General features: G+C 42.6%; 1 protein-coding gene and 1 long non-coding RNA gene across 8 annotated transcripts in view; one reads left to right on the top strand and one right to left on the bottom strand.

Moving 5' to 3' along the window:
* The window catches only part of FAM120B (family with sequence similarity 120 member B), a 98,154-nt gene that overhangs the window by 38,128 nt on the left and 41,666 nt on the right, over positions 1–18,360 (bottom strand). For all 7 annotated transcript variants that reach the window (XM_076002769.1, XM_012782541.3, XM_076002767.1 and 4 more), the window contains exons 5-6: positions 13,250–13,422; positions 8,354–8,446 (exon numbers count right to left, since the gene is read on the bottom strand). In XM_076002769.1, the coding sequence (XP_075858884.1) occupies positions 8,354–8,446; positions 13,250–13,422 (266 nt within the window). The remainder of the gene's footprint in view (positions 1–8,353; positions 8,447–13,249; positions 13,423–18,360) is intronic.
* On the top strand, positions 7,695–18,321 carry LOC105881077 (uncharacterized). The gene is made up of 3 exons (XR_001158520.3): positions 7,695–7,784; positions 13,145–13,261; positions 18,283–18,321. It is a non-coding gene; the product is annotated as an uncharacterized LOC105881077 (long non-coding RNA).

The raw sequence follows: 18,360 nt of genomic DNA on the forward strand, positions 1-18,360 counted from the left end.
ATGCTGTGACTTCAGTGCTGGCACCAAGCTTCCTCTCTGCCTTCAAAAGCTGCCAGCCCTCTGCTGGGACAGCCAGCCTCACCACTCTTCACCAGCACCGTCCCCCTTCTGTTCACGCAACCCCCCAAAGCCCTGCCTGTGTAAATTCCCCTTTCCATCTCCTGCCAATCTGCTGACTCAGGGACCAAGAACCGTGAGCTTGGGAAGAACAAGGGGCTTTTGTCATCTTTTTCTTTGCCTGTTTCTGGAAGAATGAGGGGATCTTTGGAACTGTTTTTTCCCTGAAGAAACCATTAGACCAAGCTGCTTTAGAATAAGCGCACATCATTGAAAAATAATGGCCAAACATGGATCCTTTAAATTGAAAGATGGATTTTAGAAATCTCTTATGCTAAACAATTGCCTTTTTCTATTAGTGTAAGAATTAGATTAAAAGAAGGACATAGAAGGGCTAGCCTTAAAAATGCTCTTGACAAAATTAAAGAGCAAAATCTGTCCTAAAGAATAAAAGTCCTCCATACGCTGTTCCTGTGGGAATGACAGCACAAGCCAATTCATCCTGCAGCCCAACGGCTGAAATTCTGTGCTTCACCCTCACAGCCTGGGTTCAGTTCCCCATCAGGGAGTAGGTTTGGCTTGATTTTATGTAACTTTTGCCATTTATTACATGGACAACCTTTAACTTCTTGTTTTCTTCTACCCGTGAGAGGCACAGGAAGCTTCTGGACTTTTACATGTAATAGTCAGCTGAGAAACGGAGACACAAAAACCATGGCTGCACAGAAACGTGGGTCACACCTGGTTTATGGCTAGTGAGACTTTCCTTCTGTGAGCTGTTCTTGTGGCTCTTCTGGATGGCATAAAAACTGTCTTCCAGCTCTTTGGAGACACCTCGTGCTTCCCTGATTAAGCTATAACCTTAGCTAAGTCCTGCAGATTTCACTTAGTAGAAGGGTATCTTTAGTTTAAAAAGTTCAAAAGACAAACTGCCAACTTTGTCCCAGGTAAAAGCTGCTGCTTCTAATGGTTCAGACTCCCTGAGGAACTCAGAAAAAAAGATGCCATTTACCCCTCTTTTGGGGGTGTCTTCTGTTTTCCTTATGGAGTCTAAAAGGTCACAAACAGATTCCTCTCAGATATAAAACTACTCTCTTTTGTACCGTGTTACCTGATCTCTCTGGCTTTTGGGGACACCAAAAATTCCTTCACAATGTGAGAGTTTTGGCTCTGGCAGAATGGCCAAAGTAGAGGCGCTGAACGCGCCACAAGAGGCTCCTCCTTTCCTTTGGCCGTGGCTAAGCAAGAGTGGGATTGAACACTACGGAATCTTTGTAAGATGTGAGTTATAAAGACACTGCACAGCTCCGTCCCACGGCACCTCTCTTTTCTGGAGGTTCTGAGGCTCAATGCTCCCCACCTAAATGAAGCTGGTCTCCTTACAAAGTGCTCGGTGACTTCCTGAATGTTATGTTGCCATGGCATCCGTTATTACTGACTTCCAACACACCCCGACTCCTTCCTGGAAGGGCTTAGCTTCCTCCTGTGCTTTAGGATGTGAATTATCACCTGGTTTTCTCCAAGGCTCACTGAGGGCTCAGGCCCCACGTGAGAAGAGAAATTTTGCTGTCCCGTTCTTGACGGCATGGCTTAAATCACACTGTCCTGCTGATGGGTTCTGCCAGTCTCATGGCTGGAGCTCTACAATCAAGGCTGCAGGATCCTAGAATGCATGTGTATGGGTCATAAATTAAGTAAATAAGCCCAAATGCTTTTCAAGTTCACATGACTTTAGTAATCTTCAATGAATAAGAGTTTAAAAAACCATTGGTAAAATAAAATAAAAATATCTTCAAAATTTAATTTAGACATTTTCACCTGAATCTGTTGGGTTAAAACCTATGTCTGCTAGACATTTTAAGGTCACGAAACTGCTGCTTCTATAATATTTTTAATATTTGGCTAGATTTGACTGTGGACTTACAGATGGTACATGTGTAGTTTCAAAATTCTTTTCTATAATTTAAAATCATAAAGTCATGATATGTTAAATTAAAAAGGATAATCATAAAATGGCGGAGTCATTTATAAGTTAAAATACTAAAACATTAATTATTAAACATAAGTTTAAGTATATATATTTTGACATCTTATTTTCACATAGCACAGAAAGCTAAATATATTTAAATGTATTAGTACTTAAATGTACTAATAAAATTGGGGATTGAACACAGCTCAAAGTTACTTTAACTTCCTGGATTTTTATTAAAAATAAGGGATACTAAGAGCTAACACTGTAATTAACATATGTAATGAAAACTACCAGATATAAGAGAAACAATTCTATATATAAAATATGAAGAAAAAATTAAATGTGGGTTTTTGGATTTTTTTGAGAAAAAAAGGTTATAAGAAGATATAGAAATGTGGGTTTTGGAAAATTAATTTTGCCTAATTCAAAGATTTTAAAAATAGTTTTAAAATAAATTAAACTAAGTGAATATAAAAGTTTTAAAAAGGGTAACATTTTTTGATTTTTAAAATCTTTGAATTATCACTTATATTAGGCTTATTTGGTAAGTGAAAACCATACAGGAAGCTTTGTCAAATATAAAATGGTATTTAACTTTGAGTCATATTTATATAAACATGATATTAATATGTGTTCCAAAACTGGACGAGATTCCTAAAAGTTTGATATGTTTTGATATACGTTATCAATAATTATGGTTATAATGTTAAATTGTTATATTCCATAAAAATAACCAAATTTCTTTTGTTAACTGTCTCTTTAATCATGGCTATCCTAAAACTTTTTGTCATCCACAATTATTACTTTAATTCTTTTCAAAATGCAGTTTTCTAGTAACCTTAGAGATCATACAATTTAGACTGAATCTTGAATTCTTTCCTGGCTACAAATTTCCAAATAATGTTTCAAACTCTTCTTCCATTTTTCTGACTTGGACTTGATGAAACTGCACCCACCACCTGTTTCCTGAGGCCCCACAAACACACCTGGTGACATACAAACTCCATGGCAAATTCTTTCAAATATTAACATTTGTTTTCTGTATGAAAGCTACTTCTACTCTAATGGAAGATGCTTTGGGTTTAACATCCAGACACCTCAGCTAGATGCCTTCCAGACTCTAAAAGAATCTGGCTTTAATAAATAAATACATTTTTTAAAAAAATCCAAACACTGATGCCTTCATGAGGATTGTTAACCCAACCTCAAGCAGAGCAAGAAATAATTACATGGGACTGAACTAATTTTTTGACCGTTTGTTTAAAACATTCCTAATTCTTTTATGTTTTGTTTCCCAGAAGACAAAAAAGTTTTTTCCTTCTTCTGAGCTATTTATTATACAACAAATTACAACAAATTAGTATAGTGTATTTTGCAATCAATCTGAAACATTTTTTCTCTCTACTTGAGTTCTCCAGAATTTGGAAACTATTCATGAGTATTCTTATTCTATGCAATATAGTCATCTGCATAAGTTCAACAAGAATCTGTTTTTCTTTAATAACAGGACAGAATTAGAGATGCTGGTTATTTTACCAAGGCTTTGACTAGAATGGCATATTTTCAAATATGCCCAGATTGCTTTGAGGAATTAGGTTTACTTTATAAGGCCAATAAAAAGCCCTTTGGGGAAAAAAATTCCAAGTTGATGCTTCATCTATAACATTTCCTGATCTGTGGTAAGTAAGGAATGTCACTGACAGGTCCAAGAACCTCAAGTTACTTTGAGATCTCAAAAGAAGAGGACTTTACCCAATTCACACAGGTATCTACAGGCAGTTAAATCCTTGGCTTGGTTCAAGAGACCTTTAAGTAACCTGAAATTCCTCCTTTTTAAAAGAAAAGGTTCCACCAAAGCCAATTAAAAAAAAAAAAAAGCCTACTTGAATGATTATTCTTACTGCACTTTATTCAAGTAACCAGACCATGAGACTAAAATTTATTTTGCAAATAAATGGTCTTACTATATGTATGATTTGTCTCTATAAAAATGAGAAACTAGAGAGAGAGAGAGTTATGTTTCAAAAGAATATAGTGAACTAGTTTTTGAGTTTTATTTACCTATAATTTTTCGACATTGGTCCTTCTTGGCTTAATTTTTTCCCTTCTGAGGGACATGATTTCCTAAAAATGAACCTTCCCAGAGATGTGGGATTTGAATTTTAAAAAATGCAATCATGAACTCGTATCTTCTAGGAGGATTCCTCCAAAAGATCTTGAAGAACAGGGGGAGTGTAAAAAAAATCAAAGTCTCAGGGCCACACCCCCATCTCCTCTTGTAAAAGAGAAGGTAGAAGCCTCAGGCCCCCGAGAAGAGCCAGCCCCACAGACCATTTGTTAAGGAAAGTCCTTTCTGACCTCCCAGAAGCAAAGACACCCACACTGTACCTGTGTCCAGCATCTGAAACGAAGGCCTGTTCAATTCCACACTAATAATAAATTACAATTTTAACTCCAGGCGACAGGACTGGAGACAAGACAGAATCAGACATTCTTCCACCTGCCCTGATGTTTCCTCCACTCTCTTATTTTATGTGAAATGTAGACTTCTTTGGCCTCACGAGAAGGTGACTACTATCTCATCATCCCTCTCCCCACCCCAGGACTCTAAATTGCTTAAGGTATCAACTTTCCCTTTGGAAAAACAGCCACAGCTTGTCTGTTCCTGTTTTTCCCAGGCATGTCCTCAAAATCTTTAATAGCTTAATAAACCTCTGCTGACTGAGATTTTTGCCTCATTCACTTTGGTCGACAATGTGGTGTGCTAGAGTGAGAAGCTGCCGAGTGCAGACAGAACTCTGGACCTGCGCCGAGGCTGCTCCTCCACACCCCAGGGGCACAAGCTGTGGAACAGCTGGAATTAGGGAGTGGCCCGTGACCCTGAGTGTCCACAGAGACCAGTGAGGGTGCCAAAGTCCTGGTTACTCCTCTGCCAGGGCAAATTTCTGGAATGATCCATACGACTTCACCCTCCCCTCACAGCTGTTTAGGGAGACTTCACAGGTTACCCCTTGGTTATATAATTCAGTCTATTGCCTGATTTACTTTACTCCCTTACTATAAAGAGATTCTAACTTAAATCCCACATACATCTACACATATGTGGACACGGTTTCACATGGGTTTTCCAAATATGTATTAAGGATCACATGTCCTACTTAAAGTACAGTAAACAGCTGCATGCTCTAGAACTGCAAGACAGAAGCGCACACTGACAGTTACAGACATGAGCAGGACGACCGGCCGATACATAACCTGCACTCAGAGAGGACACGAGGCACCTGGAGCAAGGCCCGTGCCATCTCCGCGCCCAGGCCTACCCCTCACTGCCACCACACCAAGGCCCTTTATTTGTCACGAAAGAGAGTCATGTTTTGGTTTTCTTAAACTGGACGAAATACTGCTTTCCTTATTGTTTCTTTTCTTTATATAATTATTGCAGATTAAGCGTTCTTATATTCCTTGATTCAGTATAGCAGGTTTCTATGTATATATATAAATCATACCTTTACATGTATAATCCAATCTCCTGAGTTTTTGGTAAACATGTAAATATAGAGAGTTTTAAAGCTATATTTGAGATACTAGACTAAGAAAAATAATGTTGAGCAAAGAACTAACTAGGGTGTTCTTAAAATTCCCCATGAGTAACGGTGACCCCTAACAGGGGCCACGCCCCCAGCAGGGGAGCTGGGAAGGGGATGCACCCAGGTGGCTCTACCAGCTCACTTTCAAGACAGACAGTGAACTACCTGCACCTCAGGGCAGAGCAGGGTCAGAGCTGCAGGAAGGTTGCACCCTGACCAGACTCCCTCCCCTACCCTGTCCCCTTTCACAAAAGGGAGCTGAAGTTTGTGTTCTTGTCCCCTCCAATCTCATATTGAAATTAGGTCTCCAACACTGGAGGTGGGAGGTGTCTGGGTCCCCAGGGCAGATCCCCCAGGAATGGCCGGTGCTCTCCCCAAGGTCATGAGTGAGTTCTTCCTCTGCTAGTCCCCGGCAGCTGGCTGTTTAAAGGAGCCTGGCACCGCTTCCTCCTTCTCTTCTTCCTGCTTCTCACATGACATGCCTGCCCCCTTCCCCACCTGCCTTGATTGAAGGCTCCCTGAGGCCCGCACCAGAAGCAGATGCTGGCGCCACGCTTCTCATACAGCCTGCAGAATCATGAGCCAAATAAACCTCCTTTCTTTATAAATTACCCAGTCTTGAGTATTCCTTTATAGCAACACAAATGGACTGAGAAAGGAGCCCAGAAGCACTGTGAAGCCATGAGCCATCCCTGCCTAGAATATGAAGACAGTCCTGGACTACCCATGGCTTGTTACAAAAACTCTGTCTTTGCTGAAGTATCTTCCCATGTGACCTCAGGCGTCACTGATAGCACAGCTGCCCAGTCGGCGCTCAGAAGGAACCCGTGATCAGTGACATTTGGCACAAGTCTCACTCTTAATGGGAAAAACTAGAGGTCTGGAAAAAACCTCTGTGATGGTTGATGGTTGTGTGTACTGAGCTGGCGAGTGGAAGGCCAGGGAGAAACAGCCTCTGCATGGGGCCGTGCATGCGAGAGAGGGTTTTCACGGTGTCCTTTTCCCATGTTTTCTCCACTCTTACCTCTCGGAGATGGCACGGTGGCAGGAGCTCTACTTCAGCTCTGCCAGTAACAAGGAGGTAAGCATGGCGAGTCATGAGACGCAGAGTAGGGGTCACATGCGAAACACAGAAGAAAAACCACACTGCAAATTTTATAGCTGAGTGGAACCTGAGACTCACAAGTTCAGTTACTTGCTGTATGTTCTTAATAAGTTGTTCGAGATTACTCAGCAGGTGGGGGCAGACCCTAACTCCCAAACCCACTGTTTGCTGTCCACACTACCTCAGGACAAGAGGACAGGAGCTCAAAGACCCTTTCCACCTGTCTGCTGGTTTAGTTCTACTGACAGGGAAGAGGAGAGCAGGGGGGCCCTCAGCTGTGCTGGGAGCTGCTCAGCTATACCAGGGAAGCCACAGCTGGTGGTGGGTCCTACCAGGGCCCAGAAGGACAGTTGGTAGTGGGCTCCAGGTCAGCATGAGGAATTAATATTAACCTACTGATAACTCAAAGTCAACTTTTTGAGATTCTGTTTTGCTTAATGGAAGTTAAAAAAAAAGATCACTTTTAAAAATAGCTTTTTAACAATGATGAAATTTCTAATACAAAAGAAAAAGATCTGGCATTATTCATTTACTTGGACTGCTGTGAGAATTAGTTACGAATTAAACTACTATGCAAGAGTTATGAGGTAAAAGGTCACTTACAAATGAAATTTACTAGTTTTCATTACTTGGAAGACGAATAATGAATTCCACTAAATAGAAGCTATGGATAAAGCTAAAAAAATTATCATTATCAAACAGCATTTGTAAAACAAAGCCTTAGATTCCACTCCACAACTGACCTGAGGGGGGATTTTCCAACAGGAAACACCCAACGTCCAGATCTCAAAGGCTGCAGCCGGCAGAGCAGAGTCACAGAGCTTAGCTGGGAGTGGGCCATTGGTGAGACTAAAGGAACAAACACTCCCCATGGCAACGTCTGAATAAGAACAATGGCGGGTGCGGGTCTCTGGGTGGGGTAAGCCTTCCCCTTTACATGAACCTCCTTCACTGAACACTGGCCACATACACAGCACCAGGAGAGGGTGTGGGAAGGTGCGCAGGGCCCTCGAGGTTCGCCAGGGCAGGCTGAGAAGCGAGGCGAGGCCTGGGGATAGAACAGGTGGGTAGCATGCAAACTGGCCCAAACCACTGACCCCAGAACGTAGTGAGGCTTATAAAGCAGTGGTCCCCAAACTTTTTAGCACCAGGAATCATTTTAATGGAAGACAATCTTCCCACAGACCAGGGGTGGGTGGATGGGGGGTGGTTTCAGGATGATTCAAGCACATTAAATTTATCATGCACTTTATTTCTATTATTATTACACTGTAATATATAATGAAATAATTACACAACTCACCATAGGTTGGGGAACCCCTGTTACATAGGATCAAATAAACAACTTTCCTCAAATTATGAGACTATGGGGGCAGATAGCACTGAACTGTGAGCTTCCCAACCTGGAGCCGAGGCAGCACTTGTCAGCATCTGACCCTGGTGCTCACCCTCGAGCTGCCTAAGAGACATGACAGCTGCTCCTTGTGGAAAGACCGCAGCTAAAATGTGGTCCCATCCTCTCTGAGAAATGTCAACTGTGATGACGGAAAGAGGGGGTGGGAAGGAATGCCGACCCTCTGGTCATGTCCCCTTGTCTTCAGGGCTGTGACAACTAACTGGTCATCTCTGTACCTGTAAGTTTACCAGCTGAGCAGTTGATTTTCCTGGGAGGCACAGGGCCTGGGCAATGAACGCATGCAAATCCTCCAGGCAAAGGGTGTCTACCTGCAAGGGACAGAGGAAGGCCAGCGTTAGGTGACAGCAGGACATCCTACACGTCTCACAAACCGATCCCAGTTGATAAATATGGACGCATGTCACGCGCACACACACAGGCACACATGTGCATACACAGGTATACACATGCACACACAGACACACATGGGGCAGCAAGGGACATGGGGTGAAGAAAGCACAGGATCTTCCCTCACTGCCCTCGGCCCCTGCCCATGAAGCTCCTTCCACGTGTCCTCGGCTGTGCACACAACTCACAGACCAGGCTGAACAGGGGAATCTGACTGCTAGTAAAGGTACTCTCCAGCAAGGCAGAAATCTCCGGAATACCTGGGAAAGACCAGGAGGTGCCACTCAAGTCTGAGTCTGAGAGGAACACAGGCCATCACTTCTGGCAGCAACTGCAGAGTGGACAGCTCAGGGGTGGGCGGTCAACACCTGTCTCCCTCCACCCAGGTGAAACCTGTGTGCTCAGATTCCAGATTAAAGTACACTGAAACCCACAGATCTAACAGGAGTGTGTGGGAAACCAGAGAAAAGAAAGAAGCAGACTGAGAATGGCTGGGTCTCAAGGAAACTGTGGACATCTGACAGCAGACGGCGTCCACTGCTGCCTCCTGCCTCACTCCGCCGTGAGGCCAAGACTTCCTCGCCCTGCCAGATAACAGCAGCACGGAACCCACTGACTAATTCCACCCAACCCCACCACCGTCACAAGACCATGGGAACCTGTTCCCATAGAGCATGACCATGGCAAAGAAAGGCTCAGGGAAAGCAAACAGGAAAACAACAAACTCACCGGTAACAATTTCACTGACTCTTTCTGGACAATAAAAATGGCTAATGTGCCCATCTCCAGTAAAAATGACCGCATCCTAAATCACAAAGACTGTCCATTAGGTACTCCTGGTCACCCACTGGACACACGCCCTGCCTGGAGACACTGACTGCCGAGACCTGCCAACCGTCCTACTGACCCTATCGTATACTAGTCCACTTTTATTCCTAAGTGGGTGTCACCCTTTGTATAAATGAGCAATTCTAATTATTGGGGGTGGGGAGAGTCTGCAAATGCATAATACCCATGACCAAGAAAACAGATGCAAGTCTTAGAAGCCCAAGCACAGCATGTTGTTTTCTGAAATCCACAAGCTCCCTCACTGTGCAGACTGAGGTTGCCAGTATGTAAGTCTATGCCCTGCCTTAGTAACTTTGGAAGAATGCTGGTCTTAAAATACCAACCTATAAGAAAAGAATAACTATTTTATACATCATGTTTGTACAGTTAAACAATTTCATATTATTATTATTACACTGTAATATATAATGAAATAATTACACAACTCACCATAGGTTGGGGAACCCCTGTTACATAGGATCAAATAAACAACTTTCCTCAAATTATGAGACTATGGGGGCAGATAGCACTGAACTGTGAGCTTCCCAACCTGGAGCCGAGGCAGCACTTGTCAGCATCTGACCCTGGTGCTCACCCTCGAGCTGCCTAAGAGACCATTTTTGTAATTAGCACAACTAAGATACATCAGAGGTTGCCTAAGACACTTAGTAATATCTAACTTTTTAGGATTTCACATAATGGATATCATTTAACAGTATACATTATAAGGTGTGCATTATTATAAAGTATTTGTTCTGCTATAGATTATAAAAAATAGGTACCTTTCCTATGATGTAAACTTATGCCTCCAGAGGATTTTCTCAGATAAATCTTTAATAAAATCTTTTGTTGCTGTAAACATGCAGGTCAGGTCAAATGAAAATACACTTGACCCCTGAACAACACGGATTTGAACTGGGCAGGTCCATTTATATGCAGACTTTTCACAACCAAACTAGGATGGGAAATGCAGTATTCACGGGAAGGCAAAATCTTTTGTACAGAGAGGACTGACTTTTCAAACACACCAATTCTGCTGGGCCAACTGCAGGACTTGAGTAAGCACAGATTTCAGTATACTCAGGGGCCTAAAACCAATCCCCCAAGGACACCAAGGGGCAACTGTATTTATTAACAGTTTCTCTGTAGTTTGTGTATGCAGAGCAGCAACAATTTTTTTCAACTCATATTGCAGATCAAAACATCTAAGTTAGGCTTAGCTATATAAAATTACAATGTTTTTATAAATTGGTCTTTTTAGCCTTATTGAGAGAGTAATTATCCCTGTGAATAATACAGTGGCTTCTTAACTTAATGGTTACCACTGATTTGTCAATTTGCCGTTTTCTAATTTTAAAAAGTTCCAATTTTGGCCGGGCACGGTGGCTCATGCCTGTAATCCTAGCACTCTGGGAGGCTGAGGCGGATGGATCCCTCAAGGTCAGGAATTCAAAACCAGCCTGAGCAAGAGCGAAACCCTGTCTCTACTAAAAAAATAGAAATTAATTGGACAACTAAAAATATAGAAAAAATCAGCCGGGCATGGTGGCACATGCCTGTAGTCCCAGCTACTCAAGAGGCTGAGGCAGGATTGCTTGAGCCCAGGAGTTTGAGGTTGCTGTGAGCAAGGCTGAGGCCACGACACTCTAGCCCAGGCAACAGAGTAAGACTCTGTCTCAAAAAAAAAATATTTTTTTTTAAATAAAAAAGTTCCAATTTTAACATCTCCTTTAAAGCCACATCACTGAGTCTACTCACACTGACTTATGCTGTAGAGATTTTATTTAAAAGGTCATTATTTAAAAAAAAAGGTCATTATTAACTGAGAAAAGGTAAAGTGGAAATTTTACTCCTGATGTTTGTTTTCCTTCAGGTGTATATAAATAGGGACATAGAGCTACTATTCTAGGACTTTGGACTTTTTCTGTCTGAAGTGGATTTTTACAACGACGGCCAATGCACAGCTGACAGGGGGCAGATCTTTGCTGAACTCCAGTCGACACCGCTGGAAAAGCACTTCCACGTGCAGGTCCTAGGGCTGACCCTGTGGCATCTCATGGCTATGTGCACACAGCATCGAGAACAAAACACACTTATCTTTGTGGGTGAGAAAATTCTGTTACTGGCTACCTACCACTCCCCACCATGGCTAAGCTTCAACCATAGACACCTGAAGATTTCTAAACAATGGACAGAAAATATTAACTGACAACACATGCATGCATATTTAGTAATATCAAAAGAGATATGTAATCCTAGCACTCCAGGAGGGTGAGGTGGGCAGATCGCTCCAGGTCAGGATTTCGAGACCAGCCTGAGCAAGAGCGAGACCCCATCTCTATTAAAAATAGAAAGAAACTAATTGGACAACTAAAAATATATAGAAAAAATTAGCCGGGCATGGCGGCACGTGCCTGTAGTCCCAGCTACGCAGGAGGATCGCTTGAGCCCAGGAGTTTGAGGTTGCTGTGAGCTAGGCTGATGCCATGGCACTCTAGCCCGGACAACAGAGTGAGACTGTGTCTCAAAAAAAAGATGTTTGTACATTCAAGAATTAAATAACTTCTACCATCCTATATTAATTTATGCTTTATTAAGTCTTGTGCAAACAAAGAAGTAAACAGTAACACAAAAACTAAAGTTTACACTGGTGTTATGTGAAACCAATAATGAGGCAACCAAATCTCTAAGAGCCATTTACCCACATTTTTACAAAATGCAAAATGGAGAGCAAACTAGAGAAGGTGCAAAGCCAAGAGGACGTTCAGAAAGGAGAAATCAGAGCAGGGTTCCCTGGGGTGTCACTCTTCCCTAAGAGCCAAGTTCCTAAAGACGATCAATAATACGTATTCAGGTGTGAAAAACAGACTCACAGAACTTCCTACTCCAGGCAATGAAACCAGTGGTCATGGTGAAGCAGACCCTGCACAGAGGGAGACGGGGGAGCTGACAGGACAACCTGAAGGGGTCAGAGAGTTTATGAGAAAGTCTCCACAGGCAGAAGCAGACGCCCTGTCAACAATGAGACAAAAATCACCCTAAATCACACAGCTGGGAAGGAGGACGCGAGAAGGTATCTGGAGAAATAGGCTGGGAGACAAAGGGTTCTCCTCTCAGCCTTCCTTTACTAAGGGGTCCAAACATTATCGCAAAGGTAGAAAACTATTAAAAAGAGGACTCTGTTAATTGGACTTTATGATTTTCATACATAAACTGTAAAACTAATGAAAAAGAAACAGCCCAAGCCGTGAGTGACACGAAGGCTCAGGTGCCCCAATTTCTAATGCGCAGCCCTACCCTGAGGTGTGCTAGCCTAGCAGGCCAGGAGGACATAGACGATGATGATGACGATGTCAACACAGCAGGCATGTTACTGGGCCCTTCTGCAAAAACCATCCCCGTGTTTCCCAGAACGTGGCTGTGCACTAACCCCAGAAAGCTGTTACTATCATCCTCTCGTTTTCACGGAGGAGAGGAGGCCAAGTGCTCACTGAGCCCCTGCCAGATGCACACGACTCAGGAAAGCTGAACGATCTGCCCGGAGGTGCAGAGCAACTAGGGGAGGCAGGTGCCTCCCAGCATCGCAGCACACCCAGCAACAGAACCACCCCAACCACCACAGGACACGGGGCTGCACCACGGGACCTCAACAGCTTGAGGAAGTTTAATCAGAGCTAATGCAGGTTCCTACACCTGTAGGATTTCCTAATGGGCACCACGATCGTAAGTCTGACAGAGCAGACAGGGTTTCTCAAAAGTATTTCACCACAGAACCTTCTTTTTCTATTTAGAGCACCTCAAAGGACTACCAGTGTTCCAGGGAACAGACACTGGAGAAGGATGACCCAGGACCCAAGGCCATACCCCACAGCACAGCTTCTCAGCACTCAAGTTACCTGGACAAACAGGTAGATGAGGAGGCAGCACAGAGCTGCGAATGGGCTCTCCAGGGCCTGCAGCTCTTCTCTGGAGGAAGACAGGTTGAAACAAGCCAGGAGTGCATCCATGCGCCGGGCCTGTACTTCTGGCTCCTGGTTCAGCCACAACAATTTCAAACTAGGCATTCCCCCTAGTTAAAAAAAAGAAAAAGTCCGTGTAGCATTATTCTTTGCAGCAGCAAGTTATAATATATTTCTTCTAGAAATAAAAGGAAACAAATCTCTTCCCTTCCTGATATACTTAGGACTTTAAAGCTTGAAGGAGCTGGGAAGTAAACATGATCAGAGTTTCCTAGTTAAAAAAAAAAAAAAAATTGAAAACTCTCCTCCTTTTCTTTTTTTTTTTTTTAAATTACACTTTATTTGTTCTGTGTTTTTTTTTTTGTTTGTTTGTTTTGTTTTGTTTTGTTGTTTTTTTTTTGAGACAGAGTCTCACTTTGTTGCACAGGCTAGAGTGAGTGCCGTGGCGTCAGCCTAGCTCACAGCAACCTCAAACTCCTGGGCTCAAGCGATCCTTCTGTCTCAGCCTCCCAAGTAGCTGGGACTACAGGCATGAGCCACCATGCCTGGCTAATTTTTTCTATATATATTAGTTGGCCAATTAGTTTCTTTCTATTTATAGTAGAGACGGGGTCTCGCTCTTGCTCAGGCTGGTTTCGAACTCCCGACCTCCAGCAATCCGCCCGCCTCGGCCTCCCAGAGAGCTAGGATTACAGGCGTGAGCCACCGCGCCCGGCCTCTTCCTTTTCTTGATGGCTAAATTTTGAGGGAAACCAGGGGCTTTTGTTCCCACCCAGGCTGCACTCTCTATTGTTAAGACACTTTTCAGAACAAACTTCGAACGTGCCAACTCGGGCTGTAACGCAGAAGTGCCACGCTGACACACCTCAGGCGTGATGCACACACACCTGGAGAGGCACCATCAACCTACCGCTTTAGTTTGTTCTCTTACACCCCTAAACAAATGGTTTTCAAACTTTCGTATGCAGAAGAATCAGCTGCAGAGATTGTAAAAAATGCACTTTCCTGGGATCTATATGCAGAAATTCTGATTTGACAGGTATGGGTGCCCAGAAATCTACAGGAAGACTTGGATGCAGGTCATCTGTGGACCCCACACTTTATAACGCAGTTCCCTAAAACTATTAAATAAACAGAGATCCCTAAAATATAATATTTCATGTTTAATTTCTATACTTTATATATACACTTACATTCCTAATATCAAAAGAAAAAAATCTCTTATTAGGTTGGTGCAAAAGTAATTGCTATTTTGGACCATGAATTTTACATCACTGTAACTAGGCTTGAACACATCTTTATTAATCAAAACAGGAACCATTACAATCAACATATTTTGCCAGGAGAAGTAACTTTGTTTATTCCTGTAGCGCAAAAATCCACGCTTCGGGATTCAATGAATTCTTGGAAAGCATTTCCTGCTGGATGTGGAAGAGTTATCCTTGCAAAAAGCTGTTGAGATGCTTGAAGAAGTGGGAGTCGGTTGTTGAGAGGTCAGGTGAATATGGCGGATGAGGCAAAACTTCATAGCACAATTCATTCAACTTTGGAAGTCGCTGGTTGTGACGTTGTGGTAGGGCGTTGTCATGGAAAAGAATCAGGCCCTTTCTATTGACCAATACCAGCTGCAGGTGTGGCAGTTTTGGGTATATCTCCTCGATTTGCTGAGTATACTTCTCAGATGTAATGGTTTCGCCAGGATTCACAAAGCTGCAGTGGATCAGACTGGCAGCAGACCACCAAACAGTGACCATGACCTTTTCTTTGTGTAAGTTTGGCTTTGGGAAGTGCTTTGGAGCTTCTTCTTGGTCCAACCACTGAGCTGTTCATTGTAGGTTGTCATAGACAATCCACTTTTTATCACACATCATGATCTGATCAAGAAATGGTTCCTTGTTGCATACAATAAGAGAATGACACTTCAAAACAACGATTTTTTTGATTTGCAGTCAGCTCATGAAGAAGCCACTTATCAAGCTTTTTCACCTTTCCAATTTGCTTCAAATGCCAAACAATGTGACTGTAGAATGGTCGACGCTGAGTTCTTCAGCAACTTCTCGTGTAGTTGCAAGAAGATCAGCTTTGATGGTTGCTCTCAATTGGTTATGGTCAACTTCCGATGGCCACTGCGCTCCTCATCTTCAAGGCTCTCGTTTCTATTGCAAAACTTCTTGACCCCCCACTGCACTGCATGGTCGTTAGCAGTTCCTGGGCCAAATGCGTCATGGACGTTGCGAGTTGTCTCTGCTGCTTTACGACACATTTTGAACACGAATAAGAAAATCGCTCAAATTTGCTTTTTTTTTTTTCCGAGACAGAGTCTTGCTTGTTGCCCAGGCTAGAGTGAGTGCCGTGGCGTCAGCCTAGCTCACAGCAACCTCAAACTCCAGGGCTCAAGCCATCCCTCTGCCTTAGCCTCCCGAGTAGCTAGGACTACAGGCATGCGCCACCATGCCCGGCTAATTTTTTTTTTATATATATATATTAGTTGGCCAATTAATTTCTTTCTCTTTATAGTAGAGACGGGGTCTTGCTCTTGCTCAGGCTGGTTTCGAACTCCTGACCTTGAGCAATCCGCCCGCCTCAGCCTCCCAGAGTGCTAGGATTACAGGCGTGAGCCACCGCGCCCGGCTCAAATTTGCTTTTTGTCTAACATCATTTCCATAGTATAAAATATGTATAAAATAAATAGCAAGTAATAAGTCATTAGCAAAAACACATAAAGAAGTCCGCATTAAAATGATGTATTACATAACCACATTTATTTAGAATGTATTACAATATCAAAGGGCAAATGTCAACAATGTTAAAATCGCAATTACATTTGCACCAACCTAACATTTAAATCACAACAACCATGGATGAATCTAAATGAAGACACAGAACTGCAGATGTGGGGGCAATTCCCTCCTACTTTCTGACATGCAGAACGGTGTCCCTTTAAGATCACATACATTGATCTGTGATTGGTGACACACCTCCTGTTACTGTCAACAGCTGTGATCCTCTGTTAGGTGGATGTAGCTGTAAAATATATCCTGCATGTTTAAGTAAGCAAACCCTCGGATCAAATGATATTAGAATCAAATGACTCTAAGAAATAAAAAAAAAAAAAAAAAAGAGAATCAAATGACTCAAAAAGGAAATTCTTTTCTTTCTTATTTTTCCACGACATCCCTTACTATTTTCAGTGGTGTACTTCCCACCATCAGAAAGTGAAACAACTCACCAGTCACTTGCATTTCTGAAATGACTGAAGTGTTCCCGCCATCTAAAAAGCCTTTTCATTATTTATTTTGGAGGAAAAAAAAAATCCTTTTTCTCATGGGAGAAAGACAATACTCTTTAAAAAATAAGCAAAAAAAAAAAAACAAACCCCAAACAAACAAAAAACAATCTATGGCACTGGTACTTAAGATACAGACATTAAGATGTTAAGAAATTCAAATGTGTCAGCAATTACTTCTTAGAAACACTAAAGCAAGGGCCTGCAGCCTGTGGGCCAAACCTGTCCCACCGCTTGTTTTTATACAGCTTGTGAACCGAGAATGGTTTTCACATTTTTAAATAGTTGAAAAAAATCAAAAGAAAAATAATATTTCATGAAAGAACATCATATGAAATTCCAATTTCAGTGTCCATCAATAAAGTTTTATTGGAAAACTGCCATGCTCATTCATTTACATGCTGATCACGGCTCCTTCTGTGCTTTAATGGCAGAGTTAAGTAACAGACCATGTGGCCTGAAAAGCCTAAAACATTTACTATGCCACTCTAAAAAGAAAGTCTGCCAACTTCTAAGGTAAATAATAAATCTTCCATCATCACAGGTATTTCAAATACAGTGTCATTTTTGAAAAACACTTTTTTCCTGCCTACAAAGTCAGAATTGTAAACATTCTTAAAAAATAGAAAGGGATAAGAAAATAAAGATAATCTATAATCCCACCACCCAGATATAACCATATTTTGAAATATAACTTCTAGTCCTATTTTTTTTACCCCAGGAAACAAACATGAGGCTTATTTTTTAATGTATACAAAATATTGATGGATCATAGATAGCTCAGAGTGCACAGCGATGGGCAGAGAAAGGTTTACCTTGTGTATCCCTGCTCACACATGGAAGTTCAATACAAAAAAATGAAGATTCGTAAAATATATCTAGTGTAGTGTCAGGTGCTACATAATGACGCTGTGGTTAATGACAAGATTATGATATCGCATTTTTACTACACTTTTTCTATGTGTTGATATGTTTGGATACTGAGAAATAAAAATAAAATGCTAAGCCCCAACCGACTGAATGGACCCCTCTCAGACAAAGCGACCCCAGAGAAACTTTAACACTGAGTTCTTGGCAGAGACAGGATGGGAGGTTGGACAGGTCTTGCTATATATCCCCCCTCGATCACTGTCCTCAGGCTTCTCCCCACCCTCGCACCCCAGTGTTAAACAGAACCAGCCCTTTGGAAAGACCGGCTCCACCCGACTACAACCAACCTCCAGACTACAACTCCCTTTTGTGGTTCCAACACAACTGACCAGCACCCTTCCTGATAAGAGGCCACTGACCACAGCGTGGTCTGAGCAGTCCATGGAGGCTGCACGCAGTAAAGGCTTCACGTCCTCCACTGCACCTTTCGATGTGAGAGGGCTGAAAACGCCACCCTCAGATCATGTTAAGGCTACCGCTTTCTGAACATGGGTCCCCCACAGGGGCATGAAGCTCAGCCATTTCTTGTTCTCCTCTTGTCAATACTCATGACTGCCCCTACAGCTTGTTAAATATGCACACTCGGCCACCCATTCAGCATAAATTCCTGTTCCGGTTACTGTTCTCTCGAAGTGTTCGCTTCTTGGTTTTGGCTGGAGGTTCTGCTTCCAGCCTGAAAGCTGCGGTATCCTCTTTTAGGAATAGAGCCTCCTTTCTAAATTTATACATTCTGTCACTTTTCTGGTCAACACAGGATAAAACCGCCAACAAAGATCAAAGCCATGAGCCGGGCGCGGTGGCTCACGCCTGTAATCCTAGCACTCTGGGAGGC

Source organism: Microcebus murinus, chromosome 5 (genome assembly GCF_040939455.1).
Source record: "Microcebus murinus isolate Inina chromosome 5, M.murinus_Inina_mat1.0, whole genome shotgun sequence".
NCBI lineage: Eukaryota > Metazoa > Chordata > Mammalia > Primates > Cheirogaleidae > Microcebus > Microcebus murinus.